General features: G+C 48.3%; 3 protein-coding genes across 4 annotated transcripts; 2 read left to right on the forward strand and 1 right to left on the reverse strand.

Moving 5' to 3' along the window:
- Positions 1–4846: 4846 nt before the first annotated feature.
- Positions 4847–6978, forward strand: LOC119288965 (indole-3-acetate beta-glucosyltransferase-like). The gene is made up of 3 exons (XM_037568424.1): positions 4847–5470; positions 5933–6574; positions 6713–6978. The coding sequence occupies exons 1-3, from the start codon at positions 4847–4849 to the stop codon at positions 6824–6826; spliced, it is 1380 nt and encodes a 459-aa protein (XP_037424321.1). The 3' UTR covers positions 6827–6978.
- Positions 6979–11040: 4062 nt separating this feature from the next.
- On the forward strand, positions 11041–14861 carry LOC119286154. Of its 2 annotated transcripts, none has more exons than XM_037565504.1 (3): positions 11041–11592; positions 13576–13636; positions 14509–14861. In XM_037565504.1, the coding sequence occupies exons 1-2, from the start codon at positions 11062–11064 to the stop codon at positions 13594–13596; spliced, it is 552 nt and encodes a 183-aa protein (XP_037421401.1). In that variant the 5' UTR covers positions 11041–11061; the 3' UTR covers positions 13597–13636; positions 14509–14861. The 2 variants fall into 2 exon arrangements, with proteins under 2 accessions (XP_037421401.1, XP_037421400.1); XM_037565503.1 differs by having other exon boundaries at positions 11043–11592; positions 14502–14861.
- Positions 14862–14991: 130 nt separating this feature from the next.
- Positions 14992–20372, reverse strand: LOC119286153 (histone H3.v1-like). The gene is made up of 4 exons (XM_037565502.1): positions 19702–20372; positions 16582–16683; positions 15677–15949; positions 14992–15382 (listed from the first exon to the last, which is right to left on the reverse strand). The coding sequence occupies exons 1-4, from the start codon at positions 20230–20232 to the stop codon at positions 15191–15193; spliced, it is 1098 nt and encodes a 365-aa protein (XP_037421399.1). The 5' UTR covers positions 20233–20372; the 3' UTR covers positions 14992–15190.
- Positions 20373–20700: the final 328 nt, after the last annotated feature.

Below are 20700 nucleotides of genomic sequence, written 5' to 3' on the forward strand. Positions count from 1 at the left end.
ACACAAGATACATCCCGCGGGTCGCGAGGCGGCCTGCCTGGCGGCGGGGGAGGAGGGGTGGCGAGCAGCCGATCCAGATCCAGATCCGGCGCGGCGTGGCAGCAACGTCCAACAGACACCGGGGACGGGAAGGCCCAGAGCAGGGTGGGAGCTGCGATAGCATGGGGATGGTGCTGGGCAGCGCTTGGGTGGGTGGCCAGCGGCGCCGGAGCGGCGACCGCCAGGGAGGGCTGGTGGGTTGCTGGGTTGGGGCGGCGGCCGTCGCGAGAGCGAGAGCGTGGACGAGGCATTTTTCGGCTGTTGCTGTTGGGGAGAGGGCCGTGACCGAGCGTGTGTCAACCACAGTCCACGCCTACCGTTGGCCGAGGCGGCGTCGTAGTCAACGAAAACATCTTCTTTCACTGAACACACATTATCGGATTGCCTAAAATAAGTCTAAGAAAATACAAACGCCAGTATCAAGTCTAGGATTTAAGCCTTGATGGGCTGAGATATAGCCCTCCTAACCATGCAGTCATAGGTCCTATTTCAGCCTTTGCTAATTGGTCCAGCCCAACCAGCAACGTGCAACGCAGCCGTTGGGTGGTCGCGAACTTGACTTATCCGCCGGTTTATCTCTAGTTCTGTACTCACTGAAGAGAGAGAGAGATCTGCTAATTAGTGTTTAGCGTATAGCATGATTGTACCAACCCTGAACTGAACCTGGCTCCGGTCTCTTTCAAATAGTTTCCTGATTCGTTTCTCGATGACTTGTTGCCAATAATATATTGCACGTTCACGAAGAGAAGGGATTCTCATTGGCTAGTCTACAAGTGAAGCACGCGCCTGATCGATCAGTGAGCAAATCAACGACTGGTCATCATAGTTTGATTAAAAATTCGCGAGATGCCAGCGAAACAACGAAAACGTACTTGTCAGTGACGATCAACGAGCCTGTTGTGTTGAGGAGTCAGACTTTCTTTCTGACTGATGATCCATCCAGTGCATGCCAAACATCATTATATGTGTCACGAGATATATGTTCGGTACATATTAGAGATAAGGCTAGAAGGTAGTTGTATGAGATATTCTTATAACCATCTCCTTCTTTCTTCTTTCTTAAGATGTATCTTAGATTCTTCCTTATCTCTCTCTCAAACCGCATGTGTAAAGCCATCTAGGGTTTTGGCTCCCCTACTATATAACATGGACATGTCGCCCTTGACAAGGGTAAGACGTTTACCGCTCGCACATGGTAATCAGAGCCCCTCTTCTTTAACTCATCTAGCTACCAGAACCACCTGTGTCGAAGCCGCACCATGTCTTCCTCCTCTGGCGCTTCCTCCCTGCCTAGTCTCAATGGACAAGTCACCGAGAAGCTATCCCGCACGAAATACGTGCTATGGCGCACCCCGATCATACCCCAACTGCGTGGCGCCTGGGTCTTCGGCTACGTCGACGGCACCCAGCCGGAGCCGGCAAAGCTCCTTGTCACCACCAAGGAAGGCAAGGAGACTTCAACGCCCAACCCTCTCCACCCAATCTGGGTCCGGGACGACCAACAGGTCCTTGGCTACCTGCTGAGCAACCTCACAAAGGAGGTGCTCCTCACAGTGACCACGGTCACCACGCCATCGTGCTGACGAAACTCTCCCTCAACACTCGGCTGGATCAGAGTTCGAGGGACGTTATCGGGCTGAACGTGTGCTGAACTCGGAGGTGCCGTGCGTTCGGTACTTGACCGGTCGGATCGTGAAGACGTATGACTACATCAACCGCGTTGTGCTAACGCTTCCGCTTTCGGTCTAGAGGGTACGTGGACAACACTCTTCCCTCTCGTTGCTATGCATCACCATGATCTTGCGTGTGCGTAGGAATTTTTTTGAAATTACTACGTTCCCCAACAGCTTTGCTAGCTCGACAAGTTTGGCGTTTGATCTCTAAAACGGATAGTTTGTGTGCACAAGTTTTAAAGGCTATATACTACCCGGATGGTAATTTTGAGGACACCGTTTTTTCAGCAATGCGTCATCTTCCTGGCATGCCATTAGTTATGGTCTTGATCTTTTGAAGACAGGACTCATCTGGCGGGTGGGTAACGGACAGAGTATTCGAGTTTGGCGAGATAGTTGGATTCCGCGTCCCTACTCCTATAAACCCATCACGTTTCAAGGGAGGTGCAGAATTCGTTTTGTCTCGGAATTACTTAACGATAATGGCTCGTGGAATCGGGCTTTACTGCAAAACTACTTTGTACCGGCAGACGTAGCAGAGATAATAAAGATTAGAGCCTCGCCCAGGTTGGATGATGACACCTTGGCATTGGGTCCTGACAAATACGGTATATTTACAATAAAAAGTTCTTATGAACTAGGCTTTGATGAAGCACATAGGGGTCAGCAACAGGCTCCAGCTACAGACCAGACGGGCGTCGTTCTTTTTCTTTTGAAAAGGGGGATTCCCCGGCCTCTGCATCAGATCGATGCATACGGCCTCTCTTATTAAACAAATAAACAGGTTCTGAACAAAGGTCTTACAGAAAAAGGAACCAAAGCAGCCTATAGCTCACATAGAGCATCGACTGCAAGGCAGAAATGAGATAAGCCACAACCCGGCTGGCAAAATAGCAGATAGGTAAACTAAACTCCTATCCTATTACATGATCGCCATCCAAACCGGTTGAAGATATCCCGCGCTACCGTCTCCCACCGGACAGATCCAGTAACCAAACGCTCCCTGGCCTCCGTCGGAGTGAGTAAGGACCAAGTACGGATCAGCGCCATAGCCCGGAATAACACCTGCAAAAAATGAATATTTGTTGTCCTGTTAAAAACCAAATCATTCCTGCAATTCCAAATTGCCCATAATAACGCACATACTCCTACACGAATGTGTCTGACTGTTTCGGACTCAATCCCAAACAGCCACGCCCCAAATAACGTGTTTATCGATCTCGGTGGAGTAATATTAAAGGCAATTTGCACAATGCGCCACAACCCTTGTGCCAACGGGCAATCAAAAAATAAATGCTTGATAGTCTCATCCCGATCACAGAAACTACACCTAGTAGATCCTGTCCAGTTGCGCTTAACTAGATTGTCCTTTGTAAGAATAACTTGTTTATGCACAAACCACATAAACACTTTAATCTTCAAAGGAACCTTAACTTTCCAGACCTCCTTAGTCGTAGGTATCACAGATGAATTAATGATATCCATATACATCGATTTTACCGTGAACACCCCAGTTTTAGTTAGTTTCCAACACAACTGGTCGGGCTGAGGATTTAGCTGAACGTCCATCAGCCTACGAACCAAGTGAAGCCATGCTTCCCATCGAGGTCCAACAAGCACTCTCCTAAACTGCATGTTTAGAGGAATAGACTGCATCACCGTCGCAACAAGAGCGTCCCTACGCTGAACAATACGATATAGTGTTGGATATTGTGTAGCCAAAGGCGCGTCACCCAGCCACGTATCCTCCCAGAATCGCGTATCATCTCCATTACCAACAATACATCTCGTTCTGTTGAAGAAAGCGGCCTTAACCCTCATGAGCCCTTTCCAGAACGGCGAATCTGTAGGTCTGAGAGTGACTTGGGATAAAGTCTTTGAGTGCAGATGGGCGTCGTTCTTGCCGGCAACTAATCTGGTCATCGGATGTTCCCCAAACAGTTCGCAACTTTGTATGGCGAGTTGCTACTAATTCATTGCCAACCTGAAAGAATAAATATGTTTGTGGAATTGAGACTAGCGAACTTTGTCCTATATGTGCCACTGAAACTGAAGATAGTTTTCATGCCCTGCCGATGCACATGGCTGGTGTTTGGACATTACCAAGTATTTCTACGATGCTCAATACTGGTGCATTAGAACCTCTTCCGGAAATTGAACGTTTTATGCTTCTCATGTTGTTATGGCGGGCTTGGCATATCCGGAATGAGGTGGTACATAATAAACCTTCACCGCCCATGGAAGCTTCTAGTCGTTTCTTGGTGAGTTATCTTGACTTCCTTATTAGCATTAAGACAGATCTCCCTTTAGATAAAAGCAAGGGAAAATCAATCATCACATATGATACAGGCACCAATAGACCGCATGCGTTCATAAGTACTGTACCTACATGGAGAGCTCCAATTGTTGGCTGGGTAAATTTATGTACTGATGGCTCATTTGTGGACGAGGGTTCAGCAGGTGCCGGTGTGGTTTTGAGAGATGATAAAGGTGCTATTATTTTCTCGTCATGCAGGCAACCTTTCTCTTGTCGTGAATCCCTCGAAGCTGAACTATGTGCGTGTATGGAGGATCTGTCGTTGGCTATCCAAAGAACTGAGCTTCCAGTTGCAATCGAGATGGACTCCCTTATTGCAGTGAAGATGATCCAGGCAAAAGAGGTGGATAGATCAATCTATGCATCGCTTATCAAGGAGATTAGATATCTTATGTGCATTCGTGAATCGTGTATCACTCATATCGTTCGTAGTTAAAATAAGGTTAGTGATAGTTTAGCTAAGTTTGCTCGTTTAGAAGGTAGATTCTCGAATTGAGTAATACATTTTTCACCCACAAAAAAAACGAAACGTGCTGATTTGCACATATTTCCCACGTTTTCCATAAGCAGAATGGCATACATCCGATCAATGCATGGATAAACTCTTTGTCAATACAGGCCTTGTGTTTTCTACTAAAAAAAAGAAGGGAGTTATTGGAATTAATGGTGCCAGAACAGAGCAATAAACCTCCTCCATTTTTCACCATATGCATGTTATTACCCGTCGCATGTTATATAATTGGGTGATCTGATCTGATCTGCGGTAACATTGTCAATTTGGCATTAGCAAGCAAACAACCAAGAACCAACCATGTCCATGGCCAATGTCTTGCTCGTGCCCTACCCGTGCCAAAGCCACATAAACCCCATGCTACAGTTCGCCAAGAGGCTGGCGTCCAAGGGCGTGCCCGCCGCCCTTGTCGTCACCCGCTTCATCGCCAGAACTGTCCGGTTCGATGCCGGCCCGGTGCGTGTCGAGTCCATCTCCGATGACCACGATGAGGGCGGCCTCCCGCCGGCGGCAAGCGTCGGTGAGTATGTGGAGAGGCTGGAGTCCAGTGGGTCGGCGTCCTTGGCCGCGCTCATCGAGGAAGGCCACTTCACGCATGTGGTGTACGACTCGTTCATGCATTGGGTGGCGCGCACAGCGTGGGGGATGGGTCTGCCGACCGTACCCTTCTCCACCCAGTCGTGCGCGCCGAGCGCCGTGTACTACTACATCAACTCCGGGCTGCTGGACGCGCCGCCGCCGGGAGACAACGCGGGGGTCAGGAGCGAGCCGTTCGCCGGGTTGCCGGGGCTGGAGAGGTGGGAGTTCCCGTCCTTCGTGTTCCATGACGCGCCGTACCCGGCGCTCACCGCCCCCGCGCTCGCCCAGCTCGCTGATCGAGACGTGGGGGACTGGGTTCTCGTCAACTCATTCGATGAGTTGGAGTATGAGGTAGTAAGATCGAGAAACTTTTTTGGTTCCAAATGCTGATGTTTTTATCCAAAAAAAAGATATTCATTAGTTGCATATTGAAGTTCAGATCAAGAAACATGATCCGTGAAAATTGAACTTTCGGTTTGTGTGGTTTCATTTCTAGCCCCATATTAAGTTGAGCCGCCCTGAAAAAGTTTCTGGAAAGAGCGAAACCTTCAGCAAGAAAGAAACTGCACGTGGGGAAATTTCGAATGAAAATTTAGAAAGTTCTACAGGTTCCATCTTTCTATTTATTCTGGGTTTTCCTTCTTTTTTGAGTTTTTTTTACCTTTTTTTAGAAACTTTTTTCTTTTTTTTTTCTTTTTGAGATGGATCTTAGGCATATTTGATGGGCTTAACATGTGAGTCACATGAGTTGGGCCTGCATGAGTTGGGCCTGCATGAGTTGGGCTTAAAGTGGGTTGGTGTTTCTGTTCTCAGGTTCTGGATGGGCTGAAGCGCCACTTCAAGGTCCGAGCCATAGGGCCGTGCGTTCCTCTGCCGGCCGCCGATGATTCCGGCGACGTCGACCGCTTCACCTACGGCGCCAACCTGCTCGACCCGGAGGACACCTGCATCAAGTGGCTGGACGCCAAGTCCTCGCGCTCCGTCGTCTACGTCTCCTTCGGCAGCAACGCGTCCATCGGCACCGCCCAGATGGAGGAGCTGGCCCGCGGCCTCCTCGCCGCCGGCAAGCCGTTCCTGTGGGTCGTCAGGGCCAGCGAGGAGGCGCAGCTCCCGCGCCACCTCCTGGACACCGCGGCGACGGCGTCGGGCGACGCGCTCGTCGTGCGCTGGAGCCCGCAGCTGGACGTCCTGGCGCACCGCGCCGTGGGCTGCTTCGTCACGCACTGCGGCTGGAACTCCACGCTGGAGGCGCTCGGCTTCGGGGTGCCGATGGTGGCGCTGCCGCTGTGGACCGACCAGCCGATCAACGCCCGCCTCATCGAGGAGGCGTGGGGCGCCGGCGTGCGCGCGCGCCGCGACGCGTCCGCGGGCGTGTTCCCGCGCGGCGAGATCGAGCAGTGCGTGCGCGCCGTCATGGAAGACGAGGACGGCAGGGCGGCTTCCGCCCGCGCGGCGGCACGGCGTCTGGGAGACGCGGCGCGGGTGGTGATCGCGCCCGGCGGCGCCTCCGACAAGAAACTGGGGGATTTCTTGGAGTTCGCGTGCGCCGTCATGGACGATGGCGCCACCGAACCTTCCCCTTCCCCGCGCGAGGCCGCGCGTCGGTGGAGCGAGGCCGCACGCGCCGCGGTCGTGCCCGGCGGCAGCTCCGACCAGAACCTGGACGAGTTCGTGGATTATCTGCGGGCTAGCGCCGGGGAGAAGTGAAGAAAGTCTCACTGTATCTGGCATGCATGGTCTCGCCTCGTCGATCTGCATCACTTCGTCGTGGTGTGGTTTAGCTGGAGCTTTTGCATGGAGTCCTTGCTTGCTTCTCGGGGGGCAGGAGCATATGTGCGTCCGGGCCCTTTCTGCCTAGCCCTTCAATTTCCGCATCGTGATTCATGCAAGTAGTTTTTTTCTCTCATATAGAGCATCTCTTGAACTTCAAACTTTGCAGCACAACAAAGTCTTCTAACTAGAATGTGTGATGAAACTTTGAGATTTTTTTCGTCCAACATAAATATACAAAATGAGATATGTTTGATTAAAAATATCTTTGTTAGTATTTACTAGCAGATATGTCCGTGGGTTGCAACGTGAGAAAACAATCAGATTATGCAGATGTGGTAGAGATAAAAAAAGTCAAATCAAATGTCAAGATGAGATAAGTACTTTTAAATGTCATTTCACAAACTATGTCTTAATGATGTCATGATGAGATAATGGACTTTTAAAAAGTCATTTTAAAAACTGAAAATGTGATGGTCTCATAACGATTTGATTTTGTAAGGCGCCACAACGAAATATATTTTTTTGACTGAGCAAACTGCATTTGATGGACCATGCCTGAGCTAGATTGATGAATAATGTGTCTCGCCTTGACTTAGCGTAACGGTGTTTTCCATAACCTGTAAAATTGTGATACGAGAATATACATAGTTATGTATGGAGGAAAAATAAACATTTAGTCATTTTTATATAGCTTATAAAAACGAACCCATAGTAAGTTGTGTGGATATTTTGAGGCGCGAATACGGAAACCTTTTTCTAACCCGACGCACGGGGGACTAAATAAAATCGTAACACAACCTCTACAGATCCCCTAATAAAACCTCTACGTACGCGGCTGTTTATTTTGTTCGTTATTTAGGGATCTGTTTTAATTTTTATTAATATTTTCAAAAAATTCATGGTCATTTTTTTAAATAACCGAATATGTTTTGAATACGCGATCATTTTTTAAAAATCATGTATATTTTTTATTTCACAGGCATTGTTTATTTCACTTACATTTTTTTGAAATCATGTAATTTATTTATAATATGTGAACAGTTTTTTGAAATCATGAACATTTTACGATTTTTCCATGGAATTTTCAAAACTCACAACTTTTTTGTGAATATTTTCAAAATTTCATTGCCATTTTTTTCAAATTACCGAATATGTTTTGAATACACGATCATTTTTTAAAAATCATGAACATTTTTATTTCACAGAAATTGTTTATTTCACTTTTTTAAATCATGTAATTTCTTTATAATATGTGAACAGTTTTTATAAATCATGTACATTTTATGATTTCTTGATAAAAAAATTGAAAACTCGTAACTTAAAAAATGATTTTTTGGAAATCCCCAATTAATTTAAAAAGGAAAACAAAAAACAAAAATGATAAAAGAAAAACAAAAAACAAAATAAAAATAGGGGCGTCACGACCGGGCTATTACTGTGCGAGGAGTATGAGACATGAAGAGAAAAGGGGAGGAGTACCACGGATCAAACCCCGCTCTCCCGTGTAGAAGACCAGCACCTTAGGGCATCTCCAGCCGTTGGCCTCCCGGGAGGGGCAAAAAATCTCCCCCGGAGGCGCACCGGCACTAAACCGCGCACTGGGGGCGTGATGCCCTCCAGTCGCAGTGCCCACGTTTTTAAAAAAAAAGTCAAATACGGCGCAAACACGACTTAAATTTAACGCAAACATCGGCGAGTTCATTCAAATTTAAACATACTTTACAAAAAAAAGGAAAAACTACCGCGGGCTACCCCCGCCGTCTACCTCGCCGCCCGCCTCGCCGCCCGCCCATGCGGTTCTACATGCCGAGGAGGCGGTAGAATCGCGTGTAGTCACCGCCGTCGTCGTTGTCGTCGTTCCCGCCGACGCCTCCGCCGTCCCTGCTGCATCCCTTCCCCGGTTGGCGCGACGGGTTGGACGGTCAGGGGGCGTTGTCGTCGTCATCGCTGTCAAGGACCACGACGCCGTGCTCGTCCTCGCGCCCACGCTTGCGGGCGGCGATCTCCTCCAGGGCCCGGCGCTGCCGGACCATCTCGTCGTGGAGGTAGTCGTCCCACGCCCACCGTAGGGCGTCCTCGTCGGAGAAGCCACGCGGGGCTACCTCCTCGTACTCCGCGGGGAGGCTGGGCTCCGGCTTGGGCTTGACGAGGACGAAGCGGCCGGTGGGGGAGGCGTTGTCGCCGATGCGGACGCCGGAGCTGCGGGTGCGCGCGCTGACAGGCGCGCCCTGGGGCTCCGGCTTGACGGGGCAGAGGTGGAGGCAGGGGGAGCCGCCGGACGAGGAGGAGGACCCCCCGGTCCCCATGCGCCTGGGGGTCCAGGAGCTTCCCCGACGGCGTGTGAAGGACGGGGGAGCGGGGTACTCGAGGCGCGGCGTGTTGCCGCCCTCGATGTACTCAAGGACGGCCTCCAACGTGCGCCCGGGCACGCCCCACCACCGACGCCGGCCGACGGCGTTGAGCCTGCCGGAGGGCTCGACGCCGTTGGTGGCCTCGAGCTGCTCGGCGTGACGGCGGCGGAAGTAGGGCACCTAGAGCGGGCTATCGGGGATGTACCGTGGCCCCTCCCGCGCCGCACGCGGCAGGGACGAGCGGATGCGTGCGATCTCCGCACGCCGCGCCGCGCTGGTGGGTATCGGGGGCACCGGCACGCCGCCGGCGCTGATCCTCCACGCCCCGGGCACCCGCATGTCCGGCGGGACCGGGTACTCGGCCTCGAAAAGGAGGCGAGCCTCGCTCTCGTGAAGATGGCGTCGGCCGAAGCCGTTCGCCGCCGCGCCGTCGCCTGGGAAGCGCTCGGCCATGGGTGCTGGAGACGGCGAGAGAGAGAAGAGGGAGGAACGACGACGGCGAGAGAGAGGAGAGGGAGGAACAAGGACGGCGAGAGAGAGGAGAGGGAGGAACGACGACGGCGAGAGAGTGCGAGTCGCCGAGTGCGCTGGGGCGCGTCTTATATAGGCCGAGGCGCCGCCCGTGCGCGAGCCGCCGTGAGTACGCGTGGCGAGCGAGGGAGGGCGAGGAACGCGCATCATCCGGTCTTCACTGCGCCGCCCGTGAGGCATCAATGGCGCAGGCTGACCGGCGCGGCAGCGCGACAGCTTTGGCATTTATTCGCCGCGGGAAACGAGATGATGAGGACAACGAAGGGGCGAGAAGAGGGTAGAGTCGCTGACGCGGCGGGCCTGCGGCTGTTTCGCGCCAAAACAGTTCGCCCCGGCGCCGGGCGCCCCCCAGCACGCCGGGTTCGGCCTGGTTCCGCCGACGCTGTTTTCGGCCCAAGCCGATGAAAATCGGGCTCTTGAGGACGCGACTGAACCGATTTTTCGGCGTCGGCGCAAAAAAAACACACCTGTGAAAGCCTTCCTAGAGGCGCGACTAGAGATGCCCTTAGCCACTGCGCTACTTCTGTGCTCACTTCATATAAGTGTATCAGCGTATCTGAACCGAACCTGGCGTGTTTTTGAAAAACGAATCGTTTTCTTAACTTATAGGTGGCATAGTGGGTAATATTTTGTAACTTTGGGGACAATTTTAATGACGGACGACCAGAAGCAATAGTTCTTTTATTATTTGAGAGAGATGTTGGACCAAAAAATCTAAAAGTTTTATCCCACATTTTTAGGTAGAAAGCTTTGTTGTGCTGCAAAGTTTGAAGTACAAGACATGTCTTATATGTGAGAAGCAAAAAAAAGAAATTGACATGTAGTAAGTTGGTTGTGTAGCGCAGATCTTAAAGCAACATTGAGTGGCTAGGATAACGAGGCCAGGGTGCATATACTCAAAAATCTACATTCGTTATGTGTCGCTATAACCTACTCCTTCCGTTCCATATTACTTGTCGCTCAAACGGATGTATGTAGCATCGAAGTACATCTAGATACATCTATTTTAGAGACAATTAATATGGAACGGAGAAGGGTGGTTAGGGTCTAAAGCATCTTTCCCCCGTTGTTTAAGCAGAAACGGTGTATATCCCCCAGCGGATCCGAGCCTCCAATTTCGTTGCTTGAAGCCATTTCACGGCTTGGATTGGAGAACCACAATTCGAAAAGCAAACCCAACCAAGTTGACCAAAGGCCATAAAACCCAAACCCATCCGGACTCTTCGAGAGAGAGACGAAAAATAAACGCAGTATTTCTGAGTTTTCCTCTCCCTCCCCCCTCCCCCGATGCCGCCCATCTCCCTCCTCCCCCTCCTCCTCCTCCTCCTCGCCGGCGCGGCGGCGGCGGCGGCGCCGGCCGAGCCCCCGACCCCGACCCCGACTCCCGCGCCGGGGAGGAACAAGACCATCTACGAGCTCCTCCCGCTCTTCGGCCTCCCCCCGGGCGTCTTCCCCGCCAACGTCACCGCCTTCTCGCTCGCCGGCAACGGCAGCCTCGCCGTCGACCTCGCGGGCCCCTGCTACGTCCACTTCGAGTACCTCACCTACTTCGAGCCCCGCGTCACGGGCCTGCTCCGCTACGGCTCCCTCACCCAGCTGGAGGGCGTGCAGGTCCGCCGCTTCCTCGTCTGGTTCAGCGTCGTCCGCGTCAAGGTCGACCTGCCCCCGCCCCCGCGCTTCGTCTACCTCGACATCGGCTGGATCACCCGCAAGCTGCCCGCCGCCGACTTCCAGTCCGTCCACGCCTGCGAGGCCGGCAAGAGGCGGAGGCGGTGCCGCCTCTCCTCCGCGCTCGCCGCCGCCGCCGCTTGGTTCCAGGTCTGATGCATTCCGCCCCTCTGCTCCGTTGAGCTGTTTGATTGAATTCCACGGGTTACTGAATTTTGGTCTACTGGATGGATACTAGCTTTGTTGGTAATTTTAGCCCCGATTATTAGATCATAAATTAAGCTGTCGATTCATCTTAGTAGCACTCTCTTAGTTTCGTGGGCGACTTGTGATCTTTCTAGAGGCTTACTCCAGTGGTAGTTGGCTTTGACTAGATGTACATTTCTGAGGTACTGCGTATTGCTGAAGGAAAAAGAGGCTGACAGTCGCCTCCTGTGTTCGGATTTTACATGGAAAACGATAGATGGGACATAATTAATAGCAGATTAGCATGTGTGGTTGCATCCTGTGCATGTTTTCTAGAGTGGTAGTTGGTTCTGAGTGACTGTACATTTCTAGAGGCTTACTCTCGTGTGGTAGTTGGATTTGACTAACAAGCTGATAACATAATTAATTGCAGATTAGCATGTGTGTTTGGGTAAATTGACCTATCAGTTTATTGTAGCACTCTTAGTTTCGTGGGCTGACTTGTGTTCTTTCTAGAGGCTCACTCCAGTGGTAGTTGGCTTTGACTAACTGTACATTTCTGAGGCATTGTGTATTGCTGTTCGGGAAACAAGCTGATAGTTGCCTCATGTGTTCAAGTTTTACATGGAAAACGAAAGATGGGACATATTTAATTGCAGATTAGCATATGTGTTTGCATCCTGTGCAACTTTTCTGGAGTGGTCATAAACTGGATATCCTATATTGAGAGACGTGTTACACATTTACTTGAAAAGGAAAAAACATACAGTGATACAAAACCAGTAAGCAAGGTTGATTGCTGCTAGAGATGCCAATGAAGTGCAATAAGCAGGTTGACATTCATGTCAGTGCCATTTTTGAACTGTGTATCTTCAATGGTGTTACTGCTTAATATTACTAATAGAAAATTGGCTTTGTACCATCTTAATGATGTGTAAACTGGAAAACACCACTTGAATATGAGATAGGTTGTAGGGCCCAGGGATGCTTGGTTAATGTTACTCTTTAGTTTCGTGGGCGACTTGTGTTCTTTCTAGAGGCTTATTCCAGTGGTAGTTGGCTTTTACTAACTGTACATTTCTGAGGTACTGCATATTGCTGATTGGAAAACAAGCTGATAGGCCTCGCGTGTTCAAATTTTACATGGAAAACGAAAGATAGGGACATAATTAATTGCAGGTTATCATATGTGATTGCATCATGTGCAACTTTTCTAGAGTGGTCATAAACATGATATATTCTATATTGAGATGTGTTACAAGTTTACTTGAAAAGGGGAAAAACGGAAGTGCAGAACCAGTAAGCAAGGGGGATTGCTGCTAGAGATATCAATGGAGTGCAATAAGCAAGTTGACATTCATGTCAGTCTTCTGTTTGTGTCGTTGTGCCATTCTTGAACTGTGTATCCTCAATGGTGTTACTGGCTAATACTACTGATAGATAATTAGTTTTGTATACAATCTCAAAGATGTGTATAGACTGAAAAGCACCATTCGAATATGAGGATAGCGTAGGGCCAGGGATATATGGGAGTGAAATGTCTCCAACTAGATGATATTTGCGATGGTATTGAGAAATGCCGCTGTAATAGCAACCATATACTAGATGATTATTTTGCTATTTACCCTCTTCGGCCAAAGTTAAATTTGAGGTTGGTCAATGTATGCACTTCTCTTTGACCAGATATATCATTTGATTATTAGGATGAAAGATCTAAATGGTGTGAAAATAGCTACACTCTTTATGATATTATTTCCTGACTTTGACTTGTCTGCACTAATTTTATTTCAAAAATATTGCACATGGCTTGTAGATAATGCGGTTGGTTATACTTGTACATCAAAGATGTAATCAGAAATATGTCTTTATCATGGCTCCAGAGTTTCAATGCTCTAGCTGTCTGCTGCATTAACTTCCTGTTTCTAAATATTGTTATGAACCTTGCAGGACTTCTTTGCCCAATTTTAGGGGATGCAGAAGGTCTAATTTTGTGGCAGCATCACACGAGGTAAATGCAGAATTTTACTCTCTTTTCCCGCACCCTTTAGTACAACCATGTAGCTGTTCCAATCATCCCTGTTCATACATTTTGATTTCCATGGATCGTCTTCTGTGCGGCACATGTAGTCTGGGGGTATGCATGTAGCTATGGATCTATTGCTGTGACTGAAGAAACATTTTTAAATTGAGCAAAAAAAATATTTCAGAGGCATATGTTTTGTTTTTGCTGCTTCAAAACTACAGAGAACCTTGCAGATTTGCTGGACTCCGTTTCCTCTTGGAAGTCTCGTCATTATGCATTCTTGATCTGATACCCCTAATATAGGGCCTTGCAAGTTCAGTTTAGGTAGCATGCCTTCTGATACTGTTACCTCAAAATAACAAGCATAAAACTGGACATTCCCTCTTCTGGACAAATAACGAGTTTTGGATATCAGTTATTATCCAAAACCTGGTCCGAATGAATCATAATTTATACTACAAATCATGTCTTGTTGCTGGTGAGAGATTTCAGACCATCACCTAGATGTTAGGCATTGAACACGGCAAGTGCAGGATAGCGAGCCGATAATAGCCCAAGGTCACGCCGACAAATTTGGAAAATACCTCTGGAACAAACTAAGAATGTGGCAATGGCCCAGGAGAGCTGTTGATTGTTGGCTTTTTACACCCTTATGTTAATGCTTTACACTTTTATTACAGTTACATAGAGTAAGATTTTTACATTGTTGCTCTTGTTATGTGTACTCCCTCTGTAAAGAAATATAAGAGTGATCTAAACGCTCTTATATTTCCTTACGGAGGGAGTACCTTTTGGTGATTCAGTTAATTTCTGTCCATTTGGACTAATGCATGCTGCCTGCTCTCTGTAGCTTACAGCCTTCCGCGCCCTAAAGGAATTGAAGCACTACACTCCCATTTGTTGATTGTAACACACGGTGTATGTCTACGAGTACTCTGTGCTGCTGTCTGAGCTCTACATTAGACGCGCGATCTTAAGAAAGATTTGTATTGGTTATTTAGTCCGAACCGATGATGCTGTGTGCTCCACGCTTCAATACAATAACACTTCTCAAGTGGTCCGCATCATCATTTGTTGGAGCTTTGGAAGTCTCCACCCAAGTTTCCTCTTTGCGTGCCCCCTCTATGAAAGACAGCAGGAATACATTGTTGTGCTCAGAAACTAAACACAGAACTATATGATATAAGCTTTCAGGCTTTCAGTTTCAGCTTATCCTTTCTGCCATGAACAACCTTCAGTGATGCTGAATATATCGAACCTATGTTACATTGTCAGATTAGGGTAGCAAGTATTCTAGTTTTAATAATTAGAGTGATATCAGATTTCGACCTCGGCTCACGGAGAAGAGAACATGACTCCCTTTTAGCAGCACTGGCACAGATATACAAAATGATACTTCAACATGACCTTGTTCCCTGAGTTGCTCTTCGCAATCTGATAATATTGTCAATAAAGTAACAATGCAAGGAGGAGCACAAAGAGCATTCAAACTATTCAGGGTGACTCATGTACATTGGCCTTCATTCGGGTTTTGTGGAATTATGTTGAACTGGGCGGGCGATAGTCCCTGAATACAGAGGAAGAGCCACCGGATGCAGCAGGGGAAGGCGACGATGCTACAAAGTTGCCTGCTGGTAATGATGCCGAGGGGTGGTGTCCTTGATGCCCGGTACCTGCGAAGCGAGACGGGCTTGCTGTAGAGAAAGGTGCTGGACTTCTTGGAGTGTTGCCCTGTAAGATAACAGGTGGTTTTAGCTCAAAATGGACAAGCACACGGTTCGATCACAGCGATCATTCATATTCTAGAAACACTTAATTCCACCAAAATGATAAATACAAAAGGGAAATCCAAAACATGTAACAACATTCTGAAGCCTGAGAACTTTAAGAAAATCAGGATTTATTGCTGAAATGAAATTACTAATGTAGAGACTCATTTTCGCTAGCAACTTACGTTGATTCATTAAAGCATCCAATAGCAAAATATAGATTTGAGCTCGAAACATGGCCATTGCGAAAACTTACAGGGTTGTGGTTGCGAGAACCGAATGGAGACCTAGCAAAGGAGGCTGTTGAAGGAGAAATACTGTGGACATGATGCAAGGGGCGCCCAGGAGTGCCCTGGTTGGAACCAGCATCTGACTCCCCAGCAAACTCGCTGAAATTGACATCAACGGTCATTCTCGGCACCTGTCTAGGAACACTTCCATCAGCTGTGTTTTCTGGCGGCTGAGGCATGGCAGCACGCAGCGAAGCCTGCATGCTACGTGTTCTGATTTCTTCTTCGGCATTTAAAATCTGTTCAAACAGCCAAAATCAATCTTCCTTAGTACACTGACTAGTAGTGATCACCGCAGATAATTGTTCGAGAAAAATAGAGCATGCGGCCACCAATACATTTGTACTTATTGTATAACTCTATGCATAAAACAAGGTTACATTGCATATGTGGCAATGTGATACTATAACTTGCGGAATTTGAAAGTCTGATACAAATTCCACCCGGTTCTTATGTCAGTTAACATATATAAGCAACTCCAATTACTTTGCAGAACTCTTCCTGTCCAACGAACTTTGTATAATTCAAATTTGTTGAAGTACTTCATTAGAAAACGGTGCATGTTTAAGCTATGAATTTATTATTTATTTAATCAGTTTCGCATTCAGATGGGTAGCAAGTTTACAAGTTTTTGATTCGTATATTTCAAATAGAAGAAAAACTCATTCGAACCAGTGTATTTCAAGTGGCTATTCGAGTAACGATGAAAACAGTCAAAGCCACACACATTACCACCTGAAGTTGTCAACCACCGAATATCACATGGCGTTCAAGGTTCAGTTACTTACGCAGACAGGAACGTAACAGGGGATGAAGAACATAGCAACTTGTTCTGAACCACAAGCGGCAGTCAAAACAATGAGAAAATTACCTGCTTCAGCATCTGCACAAGATCATGCTTTTTCTTACTTAAGGTATCCAGCTTGTCAGTCAACTCTCTCTTCCTTTCTTCAACTCCACCAGGTTGACCCACCTAAAACAGAAATAGGGCTCAGAGGTCTAGATGAAAAAGGAAGGGGAGCCTTGGCGCAGTGGTAAAGCTGCTGCCTTGTGACCATGAGGTCATGGGTTCAAGTCCTGGAAACAGCCTCTTACAGAAATGTAGGGAAAGGCTGCGTACTATAGACCCAAAGTGGTCGGACCCTTCCCTGGACCCTGCGCAAGCGGGAGCTACATGCACCAGGTTGCCCTTTTTTTTTAGGTCTAGATGAAAAAGAGAACAAGCACATATTTGGTGCTGCCAAGCATAATGCACGAAGCTTCCAAGCATAGGCAGTTAGCTTGCAAACAAGAGCAGTATGTGCGGTTAATCAATTCTATTCAGGAATCAGAGAGCACTCAGCAAAATCTCCGTGAAAAACTACTCCCTCCGTCCCAAAATAAGTGTCTAAAGTTTAGTATAACTTCGTACTAGAGCTAGTACAAAGTTAAGACACTTATTTTGGGGCGGAGGGAGTATTAAACTGTTGTTCAGCAGCAACCAGTAATATATTGTATTCTCAGGAAAGAGCTGACTGTTGTCCAGTGTAGCTAAGAAGCTTAATTGTTGAGTAGGAGTAAAACTCAAAAGCATCATTAGTTATCCTGGAAACAGCCTCTTACAGAAATGTAGGGAAAGGCTGCGTACTATAGACCCAAAGTGGTCGGACCCTTCCCTGGACCCTGCGCAAGCGGGAGCTACATGCACCAGGTTGCCCTTTTTTTTTAGGTCTAGATGAAAAAGAGAACAAGCACATATTTTGGTGCTGCCAAGCATAATGCACGAAGCTTCCAAGCATAGGCAGTTAGCTTGCAAACAAGAGGTCTAGATGAAAAAGGAAGGGGAGCCTTGGCGCAGTGGTAAAGCTGCTGCCTTGTGACCATGAGGTCATGGGTTCAAGTCCTGGAAACAGCCTCTTACAGAAATGTAGGGAAAGGCTGCGTACTATAGACCCAAAGTGGTCGGACCCTTCCCTGGACCCTGCGCAAGCGGGAGCTACATGCACCAGGTTGCCCTTTTTTTTTAGGTCTAGATGAAAAAGAGAACAAGCACATATTTGGTGCTGCCAAGCATAATGCACGAAGCTTCCAAGCATAGGCAGTTAGCTTGCAAACAAGAGCAGTATGTGCGGTTAATCAATTCTATTCAGGAATCAGAGAGCACTCAGCAAAATCTCCGTGAAAAACTACTCCCTCCGTCCCAAAATAAGTGTCTAAAGTTTAGTATAACTTCGTACTAGAGCTAGTACAAAGTTAAGACACTTATTTTGGGGCGGAGGGAGTATTAAACTGTTGTTCAGCAGCAACTAGTAATATATTGTATTCTCAGGAAAGAGTTGACTGTTGTCCAGTGTAGCTAAGAAGCTTAATTGTTGAGTAGGAGTAAAACTCAAAAGCATCATTAGTTATCCTGGAAACAGCCTCTTAGGGAAAGGCTGCGTACTATAGACCCAAAGTGGTCGGACCCTTCCCTGGACCCTGCGCAAGCGGGAGCTACATGCACCAGGTTGCCCTTTTTTTTTAGGTCTAGATGAAAAAGAGAACAAGCACATATTTTGGTGCTGCCAAGCATAATGCACGAAGCTTCCAAGCATAGGCAGTTAGCTTGCAAACAAGAGGTCTAGATGAAAAAGGAAGGGGAGCCTTGGCGCAGTGGTAAAGCTGCTGCCTTGTGACCATGAGGTCATGGGTTCAAGTCCTGGAAACAGCCTCTTACAGAAATGTAGGGAAAGGCTGCGTACTATAGACCCAAAGTGGTCGGACCCTTCCCTGGACCCTGCGCAAGCGGGAGCTACATGCACCAGGTTGCCCTTTTTTTTTAGGTCTAGATGAAAAAGAGAACAAGCACATATTTGGTGCTGCCAAGCATAATGCACGAAGCTTCCAAGCATAGGCAGTTAGCTTGCAAACAAGAGCAGTATGTGCGGTTAATCAATTCTATTCAGGAATCAGAGAGCACTCAGCAAAATCTCCGTGAAAAACTACTCCCTCCGTCCCAAAATAAGTGTCTAAAGTTTAGTATAACTTCGTACTAGAGCTAGTACAAAGTTAAGACACTTATTTTGGGGCGGAGGGAGTATTAAACTGTTGTTCAGCAGCAACCAGTAATATATTGTATTCTCAGGAAAGAGCTGACTGTTGTCCAGTGTAGCTTAATTGTTGAGTAGGAGTAAAACTCAAAAGCATCATTAGTTATCCTGGAAACAGCCTCTTACAGAAATGTAGGGAAAGGCTGCGTACTATAGACCCAAAGTGGTCGGACCCTTCCCTGGACCCTGCGCAAGCGGGAGCTTCTTGCACCAGGTTGCCCTTTTTTTTTAGGTCTAGATGAAAAAGAGAACAAGCACATATTTTGGTGCTGCCAAGCATAATGCACGAAGCTTCCAAGCATAGGCAGTTAGCTTGCAAACAAGAGCAGTATGTGCGGTTAATCAATTCTATTCAGGAATCAGAGAGCACTCAGCAAAATCTCCGTGAAAAACTACTCCCTCCGTCCCAAAATAAGTGTCTAAAGTTTAGTATAACTTCGTACTAGAGCTAGTACAAAGTTAAGACACTTATTTTGGGGCGGAGGGAGTATTAAACTGTTGTTCAGCAGCAACCAGTAATATATTGTATTCTCAGGAAAGAGCTGACTGTTGTCCAGTGTAGCTAAGAAGCTTAATTGTTGAGTAGGAGTAAAACTCAAAAGCATCATTAGTTATCCTTACTTATTGGCTTATTCCAACCCAGAAACGGAAGAGACAACCTAGGAATCTCATCCTACTTCCAACAATATGCTAAAAGTCTAGATTCTAAGATAGAAAAGAACCATCACAATACCATGACGAGTAGCAATTCCAAAAATCTACTGTCGGGGCTTCACAAATAGGCATCCACCAATGACATGAATCTAATCTCAAAAAATCTACATGAGTCCCCAAATGAAGGCCATTGTTAGCAGGATGGCAGCTAAAGTTCCACATAGATCAACAGGAAGCTATCAGGAGCCATGAATTACTACGGGCCTCACCTCCGAGTTGGGGTCGAAGCCTTCATTTTCGCCTTGCCCTTCTTCAGGGTCACCATTGCCGCCGGCATCAGCATCTCCGGCGACCACCTCCCCCGCATCGTCCATTTCCACATCCTCCACCGCCCCCTCCTCCTGCTCCTCCTCATCTCCTTGCTGCTGCTCGTCTTGGCCATCTCCCTCCCCCTGTTGATCCTGCACACCCTGCCCCTCTTCCTCCCCCTGCTGCTGCTGCTGCTGCATCTGCACATCATGCCCCTCCTCCTCCTGCCGCTCGGCCTGATGCTGCTGCTGACCCCCGTCCACCTCCGGCGCCTCCCCCACGGCCACGGGCCCCGCGGCGCCGTCGTCCGGGCGGGAGTTGGGGGAGTTGGGCCGGGGAGCCCCGGCGAGGCGGGAGACGGCGAGGGACCGGCGGTGGAGGAGGCGGCGGAACTGGGACGCGGAGAGCGTGGGTGGGGGCACCGGCCAGCGGCGCGCGGCGTCGTCCCCGCCCCGGTGGAGGTTGCCGCGGTACATCGAGATCGCCACCATCTCTGCCTGGACTGCCCGTGCGGAGTGGGGGCTTCGGGTGCGAGCGCCGGCGGCGGCCCCGGGTTTCGGTGAGCCGCCGTTGGGCCTTCACGGCGGATCTATATTTCGCGTTCTCTCCTTGCGGAATTCGGCGCGGGTGCTGACCAAACTCCGGGCCTTCGGATTAGTTGTCGTTGGGCCCTCCCGGTTTTCTAGCTCATTTACTGTTAGTTAGCTTTTAGTTTTTTCTTTTTGTTTTTTTTAGAGAACAGCTTTGAGTTACCTTTTTTTGTGAGGGGTAAAGCCAATTTATTCATCAAAAGCCACAACGAGTGGGATAATTCAAGATCGTGGGGTTGGGCAAACCAAACGTGACGACCTAGACCTAGAGTAAGAGAATGCTTGACTAAATTATGTACTTCATGATGGATAGCACGACCTTCGAAAATGTAATTACGATTGAAAAGAGCTGCTAAAGATTTAATCTCA

This window comes from Triticum dicoccoides, chromosome 4A (genome assembly GCF_002162155.2).
Source record: "Triticum dicoccoides isolate Atlit2015 ecotype Zavitan chromosome 4A, WEW_v2.0, whole genome shotgun sequence".
Classification (NCBI taxonomy): domain Eukaryota; kingdom Viridiplantae; phylum Streptophyta; class Magnoliopsida; order Poales; family Poaceae; genus Triticum; species Triticum dicoccoides.